Here is a 22,766-nt window from a genome sequence, read left to right on the forward strand (position 1 = left end):
TAGCTTTTGTTCTGAAACATACACATTCGTTCTTCCTTCTGAGAAGTGGCCAGTGTGCCCGCACTGAACTCAGTGAATAACACATATAGGCAGAACTGCTGTTGCAAAATACGCAACTTATGAAAGTTAGATATTGTTTTATCTCACAATTGCGTAGGACATGATCGTAAACAGATCCATGTGTGCTGAGTGCACACAAAGGAAAAGAGTCCTTTAATTTACACATTTGTAAATTATATTTTTTGCACATATATGTATTTAGTTAGTCATTTAACTAACATTTAATTCCTATATCTAGTAACATTCAGTAACATTTATTTAGTAACTCTGATGACTCTATGTTCCTTAGGTTAATTTTAACTTTCAATTTAATTGGGAGGAACCCTGAAAGTATATATGAGGACAATTACAATGGTATGTCTATTACAAATTGGGAACATTATATGTTATCCCTGATTATTCAGTATTAAGCTATAATGCCTAAAGGAATATAGATGATCACTTCAAAATTATGAATAGCTTCAAAGCCAAAGAGAGTCTTTGAGATGGTGAGACATAAATGTAGAGCAAAGATCGGATCGGCCTTTGGAGGAATATGTGAGAGAGAGGCTCTGAGCCCTCCATTTTAAGCCAGCATCCAGAAAAGAAGACTTAGATTCTTCTAACTTCATAATTCTCAAGACACAATTCAGTGGTAGCTGTTATTTCAAGATCTTTTGCCAAAAAACTACAGATTTTAAAGTATATATTTCCAGATTGTAAATTAAATTGAAGATCCTATCGTAGACCCAAGCCAAGGCAGGATGAGGTGCTGGTGAGCCATGGCTGGTGGGGACAGCTGTGTCACAAGGATGAGAACGGGACCATCCTGATGGCCGTGGGCCCTCCGGCTGCATGGGGAAGGCCACCCCATGGGGGAACACAGGCTCAGCCTTACTGGGTTAAGGAAACAGAGAGACATTTCCCATTCCTCATGCTTCCGTCCATGTGGAAAAAGCTCTCTTTCCATGACGCTCCTGGCCTTGATCCACCTCTCGCTCCCATTTCCCTTGGGAGTCACTCAGCTGAGCAGTGCATTTGGTGGCAGGAACTTGACCTGCACCATCCTGTCTCTTCCTCTGAGACGAGGGCCAGACCCTGGGAGCAGGCAGCTTGCCCAGCTCCCCCAGACGCAGGCTCTGTCCCTACAGGGGGATCCAGGGCAGCCTGAGACCAGAAGACTAATCCAGCCCAGGCAGAGACGCAGCTGTCACATGGAAGTCCCACAGTGACCTAGGGACTCCATCGTAGCCTTTACCAGCGTCATGAAGGTGGCTTTTTGTTGTCGTTTTTCATCTATTGATTCTTTTGCCTTATTTCTCAATTTGTTTAAAACCCAAGCAAGCAATAGGTATGTTATTAATATTTATTGCCCTCCCTTAGAGACGTACATCACACCTACCTCATGTTATGACTTCAACAAGGCTTTGAGGAAGGTATTTTTATCTACTTTATCGATGTGAAATAGAGGATCAGAAGATTAAGGGACCCGGAATCAACCATTGAACTCACTGAATGTGTTTTCTCATCACCTCTAACGGGAAGGTGATTCTGCAGAGCCGATGTCCACCCTGAGGGTGGATCCCCGTGCTGACCGATGGTGGGGAGGTGGGGAGGAAAGATGGCGTCTTTCAGAGGCAAGGATAACAACCGAAGTATCATACTCACATAACCGATTATTATAGAAGAATACGTTTGGCAGCACAAAGGCTACAGCGGAATTTGCCTCTATTTTGAGAGGCAACCTTTTATTATCTTCCCTGCAGTGCCTAATTTCTTGGCAGCCTGATGAATTAGACCATTATGCACTTTTTAGAAGTAAGCATTTATTTGCCTTTCATTCAATCCATAAATATTTATTAGCATCTTCTTTGGTTCCTTGTGGAGGCTCTAAGGAAGAATCTGTTCTGTGCCTCTCTCCTGGTTCCTTGCGGCTGCTGGCAATCTTTGGCATGCTCCCTGTTCCTTGACTTGTCGCTGCACAACTCCCATCTCAGCCTCTGTCTTTACCTGGCCTTCTCCCCCGTGTCTCAAATCTCCCTCAGCCTTTCTAAAGCCGGGATGATCCCATCCTGAGATCCTTAACTTCATTACATCGGCAAAGATTCTTTTTTCCAAGTAAGGTCACATTCATAGGTTCTGGGGGTTAGGACATGGGTGTTATTTGCAGGGGCGGGGGGTGCTGCCATTCAACTTATTGTAGGAAGTTCAGAAATAAAGTCAAGAAGGCAGAGGAGGGAAGTGCACTTCTCCAATGACACACGTAGCGCAAAATACACAGTGAGTGTGGTCAGAAGGTCCCTGGCACTTGGCAGAGAAGTTCATGCACCATAAGGCACTCCAAACAAACAAAAGGATCGAGTGTCCTAAAAATTACCTCATGTGGGAGCAGCCTCTTGTGGGGCCAAGTGCACTGACCTGGGTCCTATCCGAGGTCCACTACTGCAGAGTCAAGGACCTTAGGCAAGTCTTTTCTCTCTCTGGGTCCAGAAGTCTTCATTTATAAAATGAGGTAATTGGACTAGAGCACTTTTAAGTCTCTTCTATTCAAATATTCCATGATCCTACACATTCAAAGGCCAAAGACGTACCTTAACAGATAATTATATGAAAACATATTTTCAGTAGAAGATGCGACTGTTTCATTATCTAGTGAACTGTGTACAAAGCAATATTTTTCCTAGAGTGAGCAAAGCAACATGATCCAGAAACATCCAAACAGCACATGTTTTGAGAACCGGTTCCATTTATTCCATTCCGATAGCTAACACTCTGGTCATTAGAGTTTACAAATTATATTTTGAGCTACATTAAACTGCTGGCCCTCATTATAAATCAGGGTGCTTCTCATTAGGATAAATGGAGGCACGGCATGGATGATGGCTCCCTAATTGCCTTGACTAGTCTAAGAGAATCAAGCTGGATCAAATTACTATGTTATTAATTCCCTGAAATTTTTGACTTGGGAAAACTGCGACGATGCTTAACCAGAGGCCGGCGGCAGAGCAGGGCCTCAGATGAGCACTGATAGGACGGGGACAGATGGTGCGGAGATGCTTCTGCTCCCGTCAGCAATCCAGGCACCTGAGTTTTTTGGGCAATACTTCCACTGGGGATGAGGAGAGGAGTGCTGATCAAGCTCAATCTGAAAAGCTCAAGATTCATTACGGTGTCTGTGAGGCTCCTATGAAATCACTATCATTTAGTGTCAGTGCCTTCGAGTGAGACGTAGCGCTGGTGCATCATTTGAAGGCAGCAGCGGTGTTTGTGAACTCTCTGTGTAATAAGACTGAAACACTTAGCTCTGCAATTCAAATCCCAACCCACCTTTTCAGCCTCCTCCCTTCTGCTGTTCCCCTGCCTTCTCTCCTCAAACTTTCGTTCCTCTGAAAAATGCACCAGTCCCAGAAAAAATTAAAAATAAAAAAAACACACACTCCATCCTGCCCCGCTGCCTTTTGTCATGCCGACCCCTCAGTCTACCTTTGTTTGCCTTGTCTCATGACAGACAGATCGTATCTTTCCACCCTACTGTACAGTAACCAGTCTGCATGCAGGAGCCCTTGACTTCGCCATCTTATACCCTCAATGTGCCATTGTGCTCAGGGTAATGCCGGCCATGGCTTACCACACGTAAACTCTCACCAATATTTGAATCACATTATTGAGTGTGGGCAATGTAAAACCTGCAAGCTTATAATGAGTGCTAAATGACTTTATATCCCTGACACACAATAAATGCTCAATAAATTGGCCCTATTGAAGAGAATTCTGCCAGAAATCAGTAAGAGCTCTCTCTTTCTTCTCTGATAGACTATTACAAAGGAAAGCAGATGTTATATTTTGAAGATGTTCTCACTTAGTCCAGGTAATGTATTATGTCATTTTTTTTCAATCAACAAACATTTACTGGGCTCCTGTGTCATAGGAAAGCTAATGTGCCCAATTCATAGTCCACTGAAGAAAAAAGACAAGTAGATGGATAAATGCAACGCAATTTTTTTGTTAGTTTCTTCAACAGATATTTACTAGGAGATGACAGCATGCAAAAAGTTGTGCTAACCACTAAGCTAAGGCACATTTACTGTTAGTGGCTTGAAATGTAATTAACATTCATATAACTGTATATTGACAAAGGAAGTTTTCCATTTTTCTTACATTTAGCTTTTCTTCTGTTGTCATTATTGCCTAAATCTAGAGTCCTTAACTTGGGGTAGAATTCAGGGGATTCATCAACTAGCATAAGAAAAAAAATTACATATTTATTTTCAGTGATCTCTAACCAAAATTTACCATTTTCGATTATGAATGTAGGTAACAAACCAGAGTAGGATTAGCAATACCTGTGACTTTGTCACCAAAAGAAATCACAGGTATTTTTATGTTACATATTGTTTTCATGTTTTCATATTGTGTTACAGATACATCAAAATTACTATTACACTCATCATAACTTTGAAATTAGTTGTCTGATTTGCTGCTAGACTTGGCATCTAATGCATGAATAGAAAGCACAGGCCTTATAATAATTTAATGACTATATTTCAGTATAATTGTGTTTAAATTTTGTAATCCTATACATTTTATATAATTCTCTTAAGGAATCCATAGGCTTCACCAAACTGCCAAAGAGATCTGTGACACAATAAAAAATTTACGGACTCTTGATCTATGTTTTGATAGTAGTTATCCTCTGCACACATTCGAGATCCTTCTCTGAGGTGATGTCTAAAACCAGGCTGAGCTTTGGGGCCTGACTGCACATGGACTACTTGCCCATGGTGGAGCGGCGTTGAGAGCACGTGTCTGCATTCCCACAGGCCTGTCCTGTTCTGATCACCCATGAGAGAAAGTGAACCCACCTACAAGTGAATCTGGGCCTTTCTGTGTGTGTGCCTTGGCTTCCTTTACAGAGAATGGAGTTTAAACACATTCTGCATCACTTGAATCAAAACCAAAACATACACATTGCAGGCAGGAAGAAATTGACTCAAGAAATCCAGGCATAGCCAGAAGCACATGGGAGTCTTGGTGGACCATCAGACAAATGTTGAGTTATCAATGAAAATTGGTTATTAGCTCCAACATTAGTTCCCAGAATAATGTCAAGAACATGTAAAATAATATGAGCCCACAAGAGCTGGAAAAAATCTCTCTCCTTGTGCAAACCTAGAAATAGGATTATTATTCCATTTTACAGATGAACAATTCAGAATGATTATGGTGATTTTACAAAGTCATACACACAGTAAAATGAAGCATCTTGTCAAACATAATTAGAGGATATGATCTATATTATAGGACTCCCCCATCCAGTCACAGAATATTTTACAAAGACCAGCTCCTTGCCTAAAAGTAATGAAACACTTGAACAGTCAACGGAAGAAGTTTCTTTACCTCCGAAGGGGGGCATTTAAAAATGTGGGTCCAATTGTAGTGGACAACACTTACCAGCTCTGAGCTCACATACCTGAAGACTAGTCTAAGCCAGATGACCTTTGAGCATCAGAGCTTTTTTTCTATTTTATTGAATTTATTGAGGTGACAGTGGTTAATAAAATTATATGTTTCAGGTGTACAATTTTATAATACCTCACCTGTATACTGTTTTATGTGTTCAGCACCCCAAGTCAAGTCTCCTTCCATCATCGTTTACCCCCCTTTACTCTCTTCTATCCTCCTCACCCCACTTTCCATCTGGTAATCACCATACCTTTGTCTGTGTCTCTGAGTTTTTGTTTTTGTTTTTCCTTAATCCTTACACCTTTTTTCACCCAGGCAGAGCTTCAGAGTTCTATGCTTTGGACTTGGTCAGCATTTCCTAGTGGGGTATGAAAAAGCCAAATATAATGAATTTGTTATTGAGTTCATACTCAAGTGGCACCTGAAGCCCAGGGGTTGGACTACTTTCCAAAGATCACATAAGTCAGAGTTCCCAAAGGCAAAACTTGGTGCCGGAAACTCAAAGTACACATAGTCTCCTTTCCCAAAAGAGAAACAGTGTACTTCCCCCTAGTGAAGCAAAGGTCTACATCCATGAAACAGAAGAGAATAGATCATCTGGATGAAGGAACCAGATCTAAACTCTTCACATCACTTCTGGTTCTACACGCTGACTGTTCCCATTCACACGTACCACTGGTCTCTAGCAATATCTTTGCTCGTCTCACTTTTGAAACAGGTGTCATTGAGAATCTCTCCGCTCAAATTTGAAATGAAAAATGAAAACATTCTCATTTAAGTTAGTGCTGTCCACAGGAAGCCCTTCACAGCCGCAGCTTGACAATTGCACTCTGGGCTACGGCATGGGAAGAGGCACCAAGAGAAAGCTATCATAGTCCCAGACACTTAAGAGGTCCTGTCTCCAGTAACAGAGACACAACATTTGGGGGTGCTTTTTGGTGCATGGAGATTTCTAAAATGATGGCCCAGGGGAGGCGGGGCTTCTGTAATCAGACCTACCAAGACAGATCGAAGCCCTATACATGAATCTGCCTTTACCATACTGCATTTCTCAGAGTTCTCACCTCAAAAAGCTTTACACATTGAATCTTATATTTAGATAAAATATTTCAAAGCAAACGTTATTACTCATGAAAAAAGTATTGATTCCCAGCCACCTATGAAGTAGCATCCATCATACTTATCAAGCCAAACCATCAGAAGTATAATTAAATTTTGGCTTACTTCTAGCCAGAAAACAAAAGACATTATAACTTTTGGGCCAACAATGATTTCCTCTTTCCAGAACTTTAATTTCCTCTGTCTCTACCTTGTCTCTTCTGGACACTAGGAAGGTCCATAGATTATCTCTTCTAGATAAGTATGTGCCTCAAGAAGCAGCATCTATTTGAAAATCTTAATGATTATAAATGAAACCCAACATTATCAGCTCCTAGTACCAAATGCTTTGCCTCTTTTATATTGAGTATGAAGCTTCATAAACAATGAGAAAGGGAGCTGAACCAAGATAATTTTTTTCATCCTTTCTGATATGAACTGTGGATCGGGTTTATTTCAGGTTTTAAGAGGAACAAAAATCAAGGGTGAACCATGAGATAGATGTTACTCGAACTTTTGCAGTGTAAGTAACAAAACCTAGGATAGTAGTCAGACCCTTCTAAGCATGTACTAACATTAAATGCCCCTTGCTAATACTTCATTCTATAAAAGACTATGCTCACAGTTGTTTTGTCATCCACTTTCAGTGAGAGGCGTGGCAAGGAAATCCCTGTGAAAGCTGACTGTGCATTTATTCCAGGAACATAGAGCGTGAGAGAAATTTCTCTTAAGCCTTCGTACAAAGACAAGCTGTTTTCTGCTTAATAATTGGTTTTTGTGATTTGAGCATTTCGAATCTTATAACCAATTATTTTTCCCTTTGTTCTAAACACTGTCAAGCTTAGGGCCGAATCTGTAGGCCATCTTTAGCAACTGAACAGGACAACGTGATATGTATTTGCTGGAATAATCTTGCTCAGTTTTATAGTTCCAAACTTAATTTTCCCTTTATCTTGGTTTTATCATCCATTTCTTTTTATCCAATTGCATTATTAAAATAAATAATAAATACCTTTTAAATAATCACAAGGCCTTTTTAAAATGAAAGTTTCTACTAGGTAGCTCTGTTAATGTTATTAACATTAATGATGGCATGCTGTAGTTATGAGACGTGAGGTAGAAAAGACATCTATTTTAAAATGTAGGGCAGAGCCAACCCCATCTTCACTATGACAAGAATTCTATGGCTCAGTCAACCCTTATGTTAAACGCTATATGATCCCTATAGCAACATAATCTCTAAACTGGGTCCTGTGAGCCACAGAGTAGGTAGTTTACCAATAAATGTACTCGTTCCTCTCTAGGTCCATCCACTGAAAACTAGTTCATGCCCATATACATTTTTTGAATAAATAAATTGGAAAGATAAGTTTCCAAACTTAAGAAGAATTCAAAATAAATTATCCAGATACAGCAGGTCCTTGAAAAAAATGTAATTTCACTCAACGTCATCTCCTTATAACATTGATGAGATGCCACAGGAACTTAGCTCTTATTTATATAGATTAGCCTATGGTAAAAATGATTTTGTTCTGCATTGTTTTGCTTAAAGTCACAGAACCTACCAACGATGTTAAGTGAGAACTTCCTGTACTTTTTCCCTCAAGGAGGTCCATCTTATGTCTGTCCACAGCCCTTAGAAAAGGAGGAAAAGTAACTTTACAATGGGGAGACTGGACAAACCCTACCCTGGTCAGACGATCAAGATCCACATCATCAGAGATAACTCATCAGTATATACTGTGTACCCCTGAGACAGTGTGATGATACTGGCACTTCCTTTCTGAGGTCTTCCTTCCAAAAAGCCGTAACCCCACTCTAACAATGAGAAAAACATCTGACACACCCAAATTGAGGGAAATTCTAGAAAATACCTACCAGTACTTCCCACAACTGTCAAGATAAAAAACATGGGAAGTCTGAGAAACTGTCACAGACCAGGGGAGACTTAGGAGGCGTGACGACTACCTGTAATATGGTGCCCTGGATGGGATTTTGGAACATAAAAAGGGCAATAAGAAAAAAACCTCAGGAAATCTGTATCAAGTATGGAGTTGCTTTCGATAATAATGATATTCCAATGTTGGTTCTTTGTTGTGACAGATGTACACTAGTAATGTAAGATAGTAACAACATAAGACACTAGGTAAGAGGAATATATGAACTCTATCTTTGCAATTTTTATATAAGTCTAAAACTATTCATAAATTTTAAAAATTACTTAAATTGAAAAAGTTCAAAAACATGAGCAGAGTCTCAGTGGCTTGCAGGATAGTAGCAAGTACTCTACTGTAGGAATAATTGGAGTTTTCAAAAGGGAAGAATAGAGAATTGGGTAGGAAAAGTACTTAAAAAATATATATATCCTTCAAATTCTCCAGAACGCCAAGCAGGAAATACTACAAGGAAACTACACCTAGGAATATTATAGTCAAACTACTAAAAAACAAAGAAGAGAAAATCTTAAAAGAAACCAAAGAAAAACAGACATGTTACCTATAGAGGAAAATAATAAAAATGATGACTGACTTCTCATCAGAAATGCTGAAAATATAAGAGAATAAAATAACATCTTCATAGTAATAAAAGAAAAAACCTGTCAACCTAGAATTCTATATCCAGCAAAAATACTCTTCATAAATGAAGGTAGAATTCAAGACATTCTCACATAAACAAAAACCAGGAGAATTTGTCACCAGCATAAATATGCAACATAAGAACATGCTAAAGGAATTTCTGCAGACTGAAGGAAAATGATACTAGATGTTACAGCATGAGTGAGTGAAAAAAATAACAAGAAAAATTAGAAAATATTTCAAATTAAATGATAAAAATACAATAAATCAAAATATGTAGAAAGCAGCTAGTACTTAGAAAGACATTTATAACTTGAAATATTGATATTTTAATGACCTAATGTTTAATTTTAAAATGTCAGGGGGGAAATGATCACAGAGTACATAGAATAAAAAAAGGGAATAAAAATCATGAAATGGAAAACACGCAATAGAGAACCAAAAGCTGGTGCTTTGAAACAATTAACAAAACTGATACATCCTTATAAAAACTAATCAAGTAAAAGAGAAAAAACAAAAATGACAAATATCAGGAATGAAATCAATATAAGTTCTTGGATAAATTAAAAAGATAAGAGAACATTATGAAAGATTTTATCTCAGTAGGTTTAACATCATTGATGACATGAACAAATTCCTTAGAAAATGCAACTTACTGAAAATAATGCAAAAAGAAACAAAAACTCTGAGTAGTCCCATATCTATTAAAGAAATGAAATTTGTCATTTAAAACCTTCTGATTAAGAAAAACTCAGACTAGAAATTTTCACTAGTGAATTCTATCAAACATTTAAAGAAGAAATACAACTATTATAGAAATTGTTTCTGAAAACAGAAGAGGAAGACACTTTTCCCTACTAGTTAATTTCCATCAACATAACACTGACACCAAAACCTGACAAGGGCATTATGGGGAAAAAATCTTTAATGAATATAGATGCAAAAACCACAAAAAAATATTAGCAAAGTGAGTCCATATGATTGTCTCATTAAATCTAGAAAAAAGCACTTGACAAATGTCATAGCTGTTCATTAAAGACAAAACAAAAAACACTGTCAGCGCACTAGGCAAAGAAGGGAACATCCCCAATTTGATAAAGGGCATCTATGAAAGCCCTATAACAATACTTAATTGGGAAAAGAACAATTTTTTTTACCCTCCCCAAATGCAGATCTATTTATATGCTTATCAAGTGAGTGCAGGTTAGTTTTCTTCATCAGAGGCAAGCCTGAACTTCCACTCCAGCCCTGGGCAGTCTTTAGCCATTGGTATTACTTCTGATCTTGGTTTATGTTTTTCCACCCCACAGATCTTTTTTTCTGTGAATCAAAAGCAGAGTCACCTTGAACTTTGAGAGCATCAAGACAGGTCCCCAACTGTTGATGCTAACATGGGATCTGCATCCTAGTGCCACCTAGGAAGACAGGGTCTAGGAACATGACCTAAGACATTATGAGAGACAGAAATGGGCAATGGAAATGGAATATAACTTCCATTAGATTCTAGGGTAACGTCACCAAGATGGCACTGTAGGAGACCCCAGCATCTGTCCCCCTACAAAGGTCAATAATTATACAACTTTCCATGAACAAAACAACTCTGGGAAAGCTCAGGACTCTATTGAAGATACTTCTATGACACAGTGGAACAAAAAAGGCCCCATCCCGCACCATCCCATCCCCTAGGCTTGCACTGCTCAAAGCCAAGAAAGAACCCCCCATCTAGAAAGGGTCCCCCTCCTAGGGAGATAATGAGGTGAACAACTAGCTTCCCCAGCCTTTGAGGGCACTACATGAAGGACCCACTTGGGTTTCACCCCATCCACAGACCAACAAAGCAGAAATATAGAGACAGATAGGAATAAAGAAGGAAGCCACACAGAGGCAGTGACTGCAGTTCCCAGTGGCCTGCTCTGCACATGACCCCAGAAGCTTTTGCTATTGAAGAAGCCAACAGCTACCAAGGATCCCTTGTAGATCCTTTCGCCTACAGGTGTTCGCCTACAGTTTCCCATTCACAGAGGCCACCTGACGGAGTCCCCATTCCTTCTCTCGCCTTTTCCTCCCACCTGCGCTTGAGCCCAGGATCTCCCTGGCAGCCAGCCCCAGGCTCTGCAGTTGTGCCAGTGCAAGATGCCAGCCTATACCCTGGAGGCTGACCAAGCTCCCGAGGCAGGCAAATTTGGGAAGTGGGTGATAAAGGCCAAAGCTTTTCCATCAGCGTGGGGATTTTGGTCTTAGGAGTTCTTTTATAATTCCCAAGGTAAGGATGAATGGAAGAAAACAGAGTATCCAGATAAGACACACATATACGTATCTGAAGGGTGGCATTTTAGACAGAGGCCTTAAACAGTAGAGATTTTCAATACAGAACCTAAAAATGCTTGGACTGTACACGGTAATAACCAAGAATGCTTGGTTGATTAAAGCTTGGCTCACGAAAGGAGTCCATTCAGAAAGCACAGGAGGCGTTCGACCTCCACTCAGCAAATCTACCATCCATGTACAGGGCAGGTGCTACAGGGACCCAGGTGAAGTAGGAGAGCGGAATACAATGACACTAGAGTTCCAGGTGAATCATGTGGCTTTAAGTTCTATGTACTAAAAGTTTGTCCCTCCCCCCGGCAATTTATATGTCGAGGTCCCAATCCCCAATGTGATGGTATTTGGAGGTGAAGACTTGGGGAGGTAATTTGTTTTAGATAAAGTCATGGGAGGCTACATGGGGGATTAGTACCCCTAACAAAGAAGGAGACTGGAGGTTTCTCTCTCTCTACTATGTGAGGATACAAAGAAAGCCGGCACTGCACACCAAATCTTCTGAGACCTTGGTCCTGGACTTCCCAATCTCCAGAACTGTGAGAAATAAATACCTGTGGTTTAAAATGGAGGAATGTTCACACACACATATCTAGTCTTTGTTTTTCCAGGGCACGACACCCCTACCCTTCCTGCACTTTGGCCATATGCACACCACCTGGATCTAATAAAATGATTCTAATTTTAAGACCTGGAGTGAAACTAACAGGAGGGCACCTGATGCAGCTGCCACGGGCTGGGAGAGGACATACTAAGAGCCCTTAAGAACTGTGCTTTAATTCACACGAATGTAATTAACATTGAGAGAACCATCATTTTATTAAGCAATCAAGAATCTGTAACTGAACCTTGTTCTGTAATGTTTAATTCTCAAATAGGTATTGTCCTTATAGTATTTAGCTCCCATGACAAGGAAGGGGTTTGGATATAATTCTCATCTCACATAAATAAAAATACAATTTGCTAACATGTTTGAATTGTCATTTATGACATAGGGTGCTCTTCCCTGGCTTTCAATAATGAGGATCCCTAAGTCTGTAAATATTGTTCAGAAAATATAATACCACAAGCATCTTGGCCCTAACATATCACATTCATATTGAAATGAATATCACATTTACAGAATCGTAACTTGACATTTAGGCCAAGATATTATTGATTTACAAACACTTGAGGACACATATAATAAGATTCACTAGCTACTTTTTTAAATATTAAGAAACTGACCAGGGAAAAATATTTTTAGATTTTAAATTATTTATAACCACAAAATCTTTAAATTTCTAATTTAAAAGATGAAATTACATCTATTTATCTCATAAACACTGTTTTATACCCTCCAGCATGCCTTGATTTTCAAATAAAAACAAAACTAAAGACTTTAGCCAAATGGAACTGCAAAGTTATGCCAACTAAAACGAAGAGCCAGTTTTGCTGTGTAGATTGGCCTGTTTTATACAATAACTGCTGAACATCGGTTCACTGGCACAGCCCCCATAGTGAGGGTTGTTTGGGAGGAGGAAGTGCAGTATACACAGCCCTACACTGTGTCTTTGCCCTGGGAACATCGCTAACAAAGTGTGGTCTGCGGCCCAGTAGCACCAGCATCCGCTCCTCTCCTAGGAAGCTTGATGGGAATGCAGCATCTCCAATCCCATCCCAGACCAACAGAACCAGGATCTGCCTTTTCACGCTATTCCCAGGTGATCTGTGTACACGGTACAGTAGCATGAGTCTCTGAGGAAATGAGACTTTATCATTGGTGTCACTAACTTTAAGTGCTGGGCACTGCCTTCTGCAAAGATAACTAGGTAAGGAAAGCCTCGGAAGGTTGGAGTACCTACCTCCACATTGTTTTTAGACCAACTTCATCAGTGCTCCTTGAATGGTTCATAGCTACAAGTTGGCAGATTGTAATGCCCTTGGAGAGTTAGAGGCCTTTGATGTGATTTCAACAAAGATGGCTAAAACAAATCAGACATCTAATGTAGCAGTGCCCCGACCCCTCTTCATGTGTTTTTGTTTGCTTTTCACGGTGTTTCCCTTTTGTTCTTTACTGCTTTACTCTGTGCCCAGCGCAGGAGCCCCGCACGGCACTGCCCTCTGAGACACCGAGCTTCTGCTTCCTCAAGGGGGCAGGCGTTCGCCGCGGTACTGCAGCGTGAGCAAGCCTGGACGTGGCTCATTAGTGCAGACAAAATTTGAAGACTCTTGTTATACGAACTAATTTTAATATTGGAATTGGCTTGGCTGTTTTTTTAGAAAAGGACTTAAGCAGTTGTAAGATGACTAGTCCGGACATTAAAAACAAAGTGTTTCTATGCTAAATTAATCTCAGGGGCTAAGAATGAGACCTGTATTTTGACCTCGTCTAGAATCTTTGAGCTCCTAAGATTCACAGAGGCCTTTGTCCTTGTTATGTGCTTCAGACAGTATCCCATCAAACTTACCCCTAGCATAGCACTTAGCATACAATAGTAAAATATTTTTGCCGATTATGTCCTTTCCTCATTAGATTATGGTCTCTGAGGAGGCAGGAACTATGTTGTACTGATATTTGTGTCAGAGGTACCTAGAATAGTACCTAGCACGTAGTAGGTACTTAAAAAGTATGAGTTTTAAATGAATATACATAATTGTAAAATAGAGGCACTGAAAGCAGGATAAGCAGTTTAATGAACAACTTACTTTATACAGTATTCCAAGTATGAAATACTGTATAAAAAGAGATGGAATATAATATCCTTAGTTTAGAGCTCACTTATTCAGAACTTATAAAACATACTTTTTGATTAGACTACGTGTTGTGCTTTTGTATTATCTGTGAAGAAGAATGGAACAGGTGGGAAAAAGAAGACAAGACAGGTTTTATTGACTTGGTATCAATTCAGGAAGCATTCGTTCATATAGTACTGATAGGTTATCATTTATGTTTAAATGGTAGGTCAAATTCTATGAAGATCTATTCAGGAAAATGAAATTTTGACTATTGAAGTTCCTTCCTTTAATAAAAATAAAGTTTATTTCTTTAAATAAAATTCTAATTAAGCCCTCCTATAACTGGGATTGGTCTTCCCATTAAATTTGGGGAATTTTTATTATGAGTTATAAGAAAAACATCATTTTCCATGGAAAGCAAATGAGCACTTTGGTAGCTTGTGAAATCAGAGCTTCTCCTTCTACAGTTTATGAGTAAGCCCGTGGCAACTCCCAATACCTAGTTTCACACCTTTTGGAGCCTTGAGCACCAATGGCCAGAATGTGTGGACGAACAAACATTATCAAGTTCCCTTCCAGCAACGCCAAGTGTGTTCTTACAAGACTTCAAACACTTCCGTGCTTCACACACACTGCGAGCTAGGATCCAGCTAGAAATAGATGGCATACGCACACCAGACCATTGAGGCAAGCTTAATAAAGGCTCCGCCTTACAAAGGCCTGGGCAGCCTTAAGGAAAACCAACAGGGCTGGGGAAGCACCAGGGGCTAAGCAAGGGGGGGGTCTACCATTGCCAAACCCAGTCCAAGAGGAGCAAAGGGAGGGAGTGGCGACCAGAACCGAGGGAGAATCAGCTGCTGCTGGCAGGGCGGTGGCCTTTAGAGGAGGAACGACCGCTGCCACCCACTGCCCTGCAGGAAAGGAGCCCACAGGGTAAACACGCTGACCTCGCTCTTCTTTCACCCTTGGGTCTCCTGCTAGTCCTTCCATGACCCAGTGCAGCAGGAAGCTGAAGGGCCAGGCCGTCTAGTTGACACAGTGCATCATGCTCAGCCTCGTAGCGCAGAAAAGCAGTAGAAAAAGGGTAGAGAGTTGATTTGAGGGGGGGAGACAGAGAATATCCACGATGTACACCTTTTCTGAAATTCTGCTGCTAAGTATTTATGATCTCATTATGAACTTCTTTTGCTACAACATACTTACTTAGGTTGATTGAATCAAATATATATAATAACAACAAATTCTCCAGTAACAGTGACATTGAGTACTTCCTAATATTATTTTCATAGGAACACAAGAGTCATTGATTCATTCATTCAAATGCATGGTAAAGCTAAGTTTTCTCTGTATCACCTTGAAACCTGCTGAATGAACATAAAGAATAAAAAATTGGATAGATAATTTTATTTACTATGAAACTAGCAAAGAGCCAAGATTCTCAAATCACAGTAAGTATCCGAGTAAAAACTTTATTAAATCAATGAAAACAACTTGAAATAGTTATCGAGGGCAATAAGTAATATATGCACTTGCCGTAGATCACACAAGTGGGTTTTTTAATTGAAAGCCATGAAGAAAATATCTTTACAAGAAATAAAGGAAAATGTGAATCCTCAGATTAAAAAAATATACCATTTTCCAGGAAAAAAAGAACTGGCACAATGACTTACAGTGAGAAAAATCACAGAAAATTTACTAAACTTTCATGTTTAAAAATAATTCTGTCAGCATCAAGGCAAAAAAGGAAGGAAAGGAGGGAGGGAGGGAGAGAGGGAGGGAGGGAGGGAGGGAGGAAAACATTGCTAAGGTAGGAGAGGAGACAGGAAGCAAAATAGCTACAAAGAGGAAATAATCCGGCTAGACACACACTTTTCCAGAGCAAGAGTCAATGCCAGAACCGAGTGAAGGCACGCCTTATAGAATTATGGGGCAGGGGCATGATTCCATAACCTTACAAACATGTACTTTGTTTCTTCATAGAAGCAACAGAAAGGCATTCAGAATACAGCCCCCTTGGGCCCTATTTAAAAACAAAACCTTCCAACTAAACACCAAATCAACACAAAATCCTCAGGAAAGAGGATGCCCGGGATAAAATTGCTGGTGGTGATCTTGACTCCATTTAGGCCCAAGGCTAACACTGCCCACCAAGCACGCTCGCACCTTGGGACCTTTGCAACTGCTCTTCTTCCGCACCACACACTGTGTTCCAGGCTCTATTCAAACTCTCCAACTCAGAAACCCATCTCCTGACTACTCACTCCATCAAAAGTAACCCTCTCTCATCACCCTCCCTTCTCTGAATGTGTTTTACTTTTTATTTGTAACATTGATCACTTCCTGATATTAACAAGTAAGTATATTTTGTACAATCTCCACTGTTACATAGAATCTCTGTTGTAGGAGGACCGTTTTTCAGTTTTGTTCATTCACTGCTGTGTTCTCAGCACTTAGAACCGTGCCCAGTACATAAAGGACACTCGGTGGAATGAATCATGAGAATTGTTTACCGTTCAAACTTGCAAATGTTAAAAACTGTGAAAATGTAAAGCTAACAATATAAATGCAACTAGTAGTGAATGGGGAGGGGATGCTAAGTGAAATAATCAATCCTCAAATGTGAAGAACAAGAAATTAATACAGTCTAGGTTTGACCAACTGAAAAAACTACTTGATCACTTTTAAAAGCTAATGAGGCATTTTAAGTTTTGCCTTTGTAAATAATTTTCATTACCTTCCGGGCTCAAGCTTTCTATTTATAACTTATGACTCACCAGTGCTTTGTGAAAAACTGACAAGTAGCCCAAATGGCCTAAATCCAGTGGGGAATGATTACATGAAACTAGACAAGTCAGATACATACACTCAGATAGAAATATAAAATGTGGCCAGCGCTGTCAAGGATCCGAGGAAGGCGACTCTCAAACATTACTGGTGGCCATGTAAGGTGACATAACATTTTTGGAGACACTTTGACAATATTTAGCAAACTTTATAATGTGCATATTTACTCACTCAGAAAACCCATTTCTGGGAAACAGTATACAGATTCATTTGTAAGATGTACAAGGATGTTCGCTGCAGCATTGCATATAATAGAAGAAATGGAAGCAAATCTTAATCTCCACCAAAGGTAACTGACGAATTATGTTCCAAAAGTAAATGCTAAGCAGCCAATAAATGCATGTGAGGCAGATGTACACATGTTGACCTGTGAAAATATGCACAATATATCAAGTGGAAAAAGCAAACTACAGAACAACATATGCAGTGTGATTTTATTTATATGAGAGGAGGTATTTAAACCTATAGAAGCATGTGTTTCCAACGGTATTTTGCTGGCATAGAAAATATCAGGAAGGATACCTCCAAACGGTTCTGGTAATGACCTCAAGGGACCGAGACTTGGGAGAGAGGATAGAGAAATGGAGAGGTTTACTTCATAACCTTCTATAACATTTAAAATTGTCTTAAACATCATGCATTACTACCATCATAAAAATTAATTTTAAAAGGCTCACACATTTTTAAATACATCTGTTCAATGCCTACAATGCGTTGAACACATGAAATGATGTGCTTTGTGTCACAGGAGGAAAGGCTTAGCAAGGAAATGGTTCAAGGTCATATAGCATCCACAGGCACATATAGAAGAAACTGTAAGCTCCTTGAAGACAAGATCAGTGACATTTTGGTCACCATCAATCCACAGTGTCTATCTCTGTGTTTGGTACATAAGAAATGTTCAATTCAATAAATATTTGCTGAGTAAATGGATGAAGGCATGAGTGAAAGCATATGTTAAGGACCGGAAGTCATCTGTGACTCAATATCCCTACCACACTTACCCTTTCATGAGCCTAGATTTGTTTATGTGAGAAACCAAACTTCAGTTTAGATGCTCTGTGATCTCCTCTGGATGCATGAAACTTATCCTGTGGCTAAACCCGCAGGGAAAGCAGGCACCTGGTGGGGGATGAGGAATACCCTCTCTGAGCCCGAGGTCTTGCAGGAAAGGTAACAAGTTAAAGAGGTACCATGTTCTCTGTGCCTTCTGGCTCCCACACTGGATTTTTTGGGTGAGGGGCCGGGGATGACATTCAATAGTATATTAGTTATTACACAAGTACAACATAGAGGTTAGACATTTATACAACTTAAAAAGTGATTCCCCGATACGCCTTGCACTCGCCTGGCACCATACACAGTTATTACAATTCTATCAACTCTGCTCCCTAGGCTGTCGTTTACATCCCCGGTTACTATTTCATAACTGCCAATTTGTACTTTTTAATCCCTCACCGGCTCCCACACTATCTGGAGTACTGTGTTCTAGAGACGCGTCCAGCAAAGCCTCTAGGTGTTTTAAACACCTTCGAAAGGAAAGTTGGTTTTAGGTTTTTGCACTTTTAAGCTTTGAAGTTTTAAAACACAAATAGCGACTATCACACCCGTGCTGAAAGCTCTTTGGTGGCTCCCAGTGCACTCGGCCACATCACCGAGCCATTTTTCCTTCACTGCCAACACTCCAGCCTCACTACCCCTCTTTCAGTTCCTCCAACTTGCCGAGATCTCTCCTGCCTCTGGCCTTTAGCACATGCTGCATTCTCAGCCCAGGGCCTTTCTTCCCTTGTCTCCTCACCGAGCCAACTCCTTCCTATTCGTTCTTCAGACTCTATGTTCGGTAACAGTCTCCCCGAGAGGCCTCACTGCCCCCATTGTAACCTGTGTCTCTTCCTGCCTCTCTCTGTGTTTCTCCCTCTGTGGCACTTATTGAACTTTGTATTTACATGTGCATTTGTGTTTACTGTTTTAACATCTATGCCTTCGTTAGACTATAAACGCCAGATGATGAAAATCAGGACTGTGTTTGCTGACCAGGGCTAATCTCAATAAATATTTGTGGGTTGAACGAAAAGGAGAAAGTAAATTTTATTCACCCCTTTTCATCCTTTTTTCATAAACATAAGTTGAACAAATAAGAAAGGAGAACTGAGTCCCTTCCTTACTCATAGTCAAGGCAGGCTGTCCTATGATGAGATTTTGGGAGTCTTTACATTAATGGGAAGGACAGGATTTGGCACATGGGAAATTTCATTAGATCCAAGGGAAGACAGGGAAAGGTGGTGTTCTGAAAGGGGAATAAGGGTTAAAAAGCTAATTCTTTTAATGTAGTAAAGGAAGTGGGGCAGAGAACAGAGAGACAGTTGCAAATGCTTGTGATTAAAAGGAAGGTGAGGGGAACTTTTGAACGTCACACTGGAATAGAAAAGCCAAGTCCAGGTTCACCAGGAGAGAACGAGTTGGTTGAGGCATCAACTTGGATCTTACAGAGGTCAGAGAGGGTGACGAGAAATGCCTTTGTTCACAAGGAGTTCCAGGTAGGAGGTGAGCACACCTGGAAAAAAGCTTAACTGAGGAACGAAGAGGAAAAAGGGAGGGAAGTTCGGAGGAAATAAACTTACAAATCCTATATGCTGTTCCACACTGATTGAGCATCAAGTTCTAAGTCTGGGAGACACGTTATGCATTAGAGTATTAATGAGAGACCACAAAGATGAATGCTACTTTCCTGGCAAATGTCCAGGGTGCCCTTTAACCTGACACAGTGGGATGGCTTGGCTCGCCCCACATTCAATCTCTAATAAAGCCTCTATGTCTAAGAAAATGACAATGAGCCATGAGAACGGAATGTGCCAGGGGTCCAGTTGTCCAGTTTCTCCTCACGCCTACTGTGCCTCCTGGTGGATTCTCCACACCTACAATCGTATCTTGAGAACTGTGTGACTCTCGGTTTCACCTGGGGCACTGTATTTCTTTATAAATTGTCTAAAAAAAAAATAGTTCGGTAACACCCCCGCAACCCCAGAAATGTCAACGGAGAATGCTGGAGACCAGAGTAATAATAGTGGACAAGAGATATGATATTCATCAAGCTCACTTCGTGACAGACTGTTCTAAGACCCTCATAATTATCAACTTGTTTCATCTTCACAAAAATGGCATAAAATTGTTAGTAGTAGTACTATTCCTGCTTCCAGAAATGAAAGCTCGAGAGACTGACGTCATTCAGCAAAGTGCAAAAGGACTCAAACCCAACGGACTCCAAAACCTTAATCATTAGCTCCTTAAATTTGTATAAACCTCACAATTTGCACAGCCCTTTAGAAGTAATAGAAATATTATCTGATCCTCTCAGGACCATTTCTGTCACCATTGTATAAATAGGGAAACTGAGGCTCAGAAACATTAAATTTCTGGTGTAGAAAATCAATGGCACTAGTACCCCCCAAGGCAGAGGCTGAAATCTACAACTCTTCATTCCTAAAAGGCCACACCATCTCTCACTTCTGCTTTAGCAGCCTAGTTGGTGAGGATTGAATTGCGTCTGCACAATCAGATATGCAGAGGGATAAAAGCTGCATCTAGGGTTTATTGGGTTTGGCATGAAAGTCCTGACACTAGAAATAGGACATTATCTCCAGGCTGAAATATGATTTCATACGGCCTCAGCGTCAGGGAGTATCCGTGGGAAGAGAACAGGAGAAGCTGACCAAGTGAGAGGTATTTAGTAGCCGACTCCAAAAAATTATCCTTTCTTGGAGCCTATCGCCTATCAGAGTAGCCCCGCTGAGGCAGCAGTCTGGGAGAGTGACCAAAAAGCAATGCAGGACGCGACAACAGAGGAGAGGAACCCCAGTCGAAACCCACCCCTGAAGACATTTATTCTGTCTTTTCTGGTTAACGCCCCTCTTGCCTTCACTGTCTTCCCCACCCCTCCCATACCGTGCCCATGGTGCCAAACATTGTAATGCAACCCCAGGCCACTGTGTCTATGTTTCTTTCTCCTGTCTCAATTACCCCACGAACAAATCAATTATTTGGGGGGCGGGGGGCGCCTGATGGCTTCTAGCAGCCAGGGCATTGCAGCTCTGCCTCACATTACCCACTAACTCATCATCCTTCCATTACACGCTTCACACCGAACCACAGTTGCTTCCGATCCGCAGTGACCCACCCCCTGTTGGAAAAAAACTGCAGTCCAATAATGCTGAGATGGTTAGGAATCGAAGTAATGGCTCTTGCGGCCAACTCCCTGAGAAGCGGAAGCTTAGGGCAGGGATGGGAAAGCCTAGAATGTACTTCCCTCCTTGGCAACGTTGTCCCCTCCGAAGGACCTGCTGGGCAAAGGGCCGCCGCAGAAAACCGCGCATCCAGGGGATCCTACCCCTTGGCTCTTGTGCCGCGACTGCTGCTATAGAAACACCAGGCGTACACACTGAGCTGAAATTAAACACCCATCCGGGACTGGGACTGAGACTGCTCTGCCTGCTGCCTCGGTCGCCATGGCAACATGCCGGGAGCAGGACAGCGAGCGACTGGACTCGAGCAGCGAGGGGATACTCACTCCATAGCTCCGGGCTGCCAGGCGCGCTGCTGCGTGGCTCACCGGCGCTGCTCGCATCTGCTGGAGCCTGGTGCTCTGGCCGCGCGCCGTGCTGCGCGCGAGGTGGAGCCGGGAGCTTCTCCCCTCCCCTCCCGCACCCTCTCCTCCCCTTGAGGGTTGAAAGTAAAGGCTCGGGCTCTGTCAGCTCCCAGCCTGCAAATAAAACGGGAAGCAATTGGATAATGTTGTTCGTTAGGAGCTAGACAAGCCACTCCACTTAAGTGTTTTCGGGAGGGAGCGCACTGGCAGCTGCGCCCCGGGCGGTGTGGCCACCAGCACCCAGTACCCGGGCGCCTGCGGCGCCAGGTGCGCCGGCGGCTCCCCTGGGGCTCGCAGGCGCAGCACTGAGGCGCCGGGGTCGGGTAGGAGGGAAAGAGGAGCTGCTGCGGCTGGTGGCACAACCCAGAGAGCGCAGGGAAACGGTGGAGTCATTGGCAAGGTTGCAGCTCTCGTGGTTTGGAAGTTGGAAGAGGAAGAAGCGTCTGGTCTCAGCAAATAGCAAGTACTGCCCCCAGTGGGCTGGGCATGGGTTCGGAAACGCCATTGTGCCAGCCCAGCGGGCATCGGTCTGAGTTTCCCAAGGAAAACTCAGCCGCGTTGCGGCGCGTTAATGCAGTGTTTCATCACTTTGGCGATCCCACGCCCTTCTTTTCATTAAACGTTCTGCGTATTCCCGCCCATCAAAAATATTAGTCTCCCTAGTCCTTTCTTTGAAAACAATAGATATATTGAATATGGTTTCTCAAATTACCAAGGCCCCACCGCAGAGTTATAAATCTCTCTGGAGCGTGTATTCCTTCCCTACACCCCTTCTGAAAATCCCCTACTCCTAAAGGTCTCCGGAGTGGGAACCTGTCTCCCACCCATTGCACCTGCTGCAGTGAAGAGTAGATGGGAAAACTGTCAGGCTTCACTGAACCTTACTGCCCAGCCCCTCTGTGCGTGGGTGTCTGCCAGCTGCAGAGGATGCCGCGCGGGCAGAGTCACGCCGGTCCCTGCCCTCGTGGAGCCCACCGATTAAAGCAGAAGACAAGCACAGAGAAGACGAAAAATAAACAGAATCACAAGCTGAAAATACTGCTTTAAAAAATCAAGTAATAAAATGT

At 41.6% G+C, this 22,766-nt stretch overlaps 1 protein-coding gene across 4 annotated transcripts in view; it reads right to left on the minus strand.

Moving 5' to 3' along the window:
* Positions 1-21,642, minus strand: part of PALM2AKAP2 (PALM2 and AKAP2 fusion) — a 399,871-nt gene extending 378,229 nt beyond the window's left edge. For all 4 annotated transcript variants that reach the window (XM_054584541.1, XM_054584539.1, XM_054584538.1 and 1 more), the window contains exon 1: positions 21,622-21,642. In XM_054584541.1, coding sequence (XP_054440516.1) covers positions 21,622-21,626 — 5 coding nt within the window. In that variant the 5' untranslated portion in view covers positions 21,627-21,642. The remainder of the gene's footprint in view (positions 1-21,621) is intronic.
* Positions 21,643-22,766: the final 1,124 nt, after the last annotated feature.

This window comes from Pteronotus mesoamericanus, unplaced genomic scaffold, assembly GCF_021234165.1.
Source record: "Pteronotus mesoamericanus isolate MK-2021 breed Mesoamerican mustached bat unplaced genomic scaffold, CSHL_Meso_final contig_78, whole genome shotgun sequence".
NCBI lineage: Eukaryota > Metazoa > Chordata > Mammalia > Chiroptera > Mormoopidae > Pteronotus > Pteronotus mesoamericanus.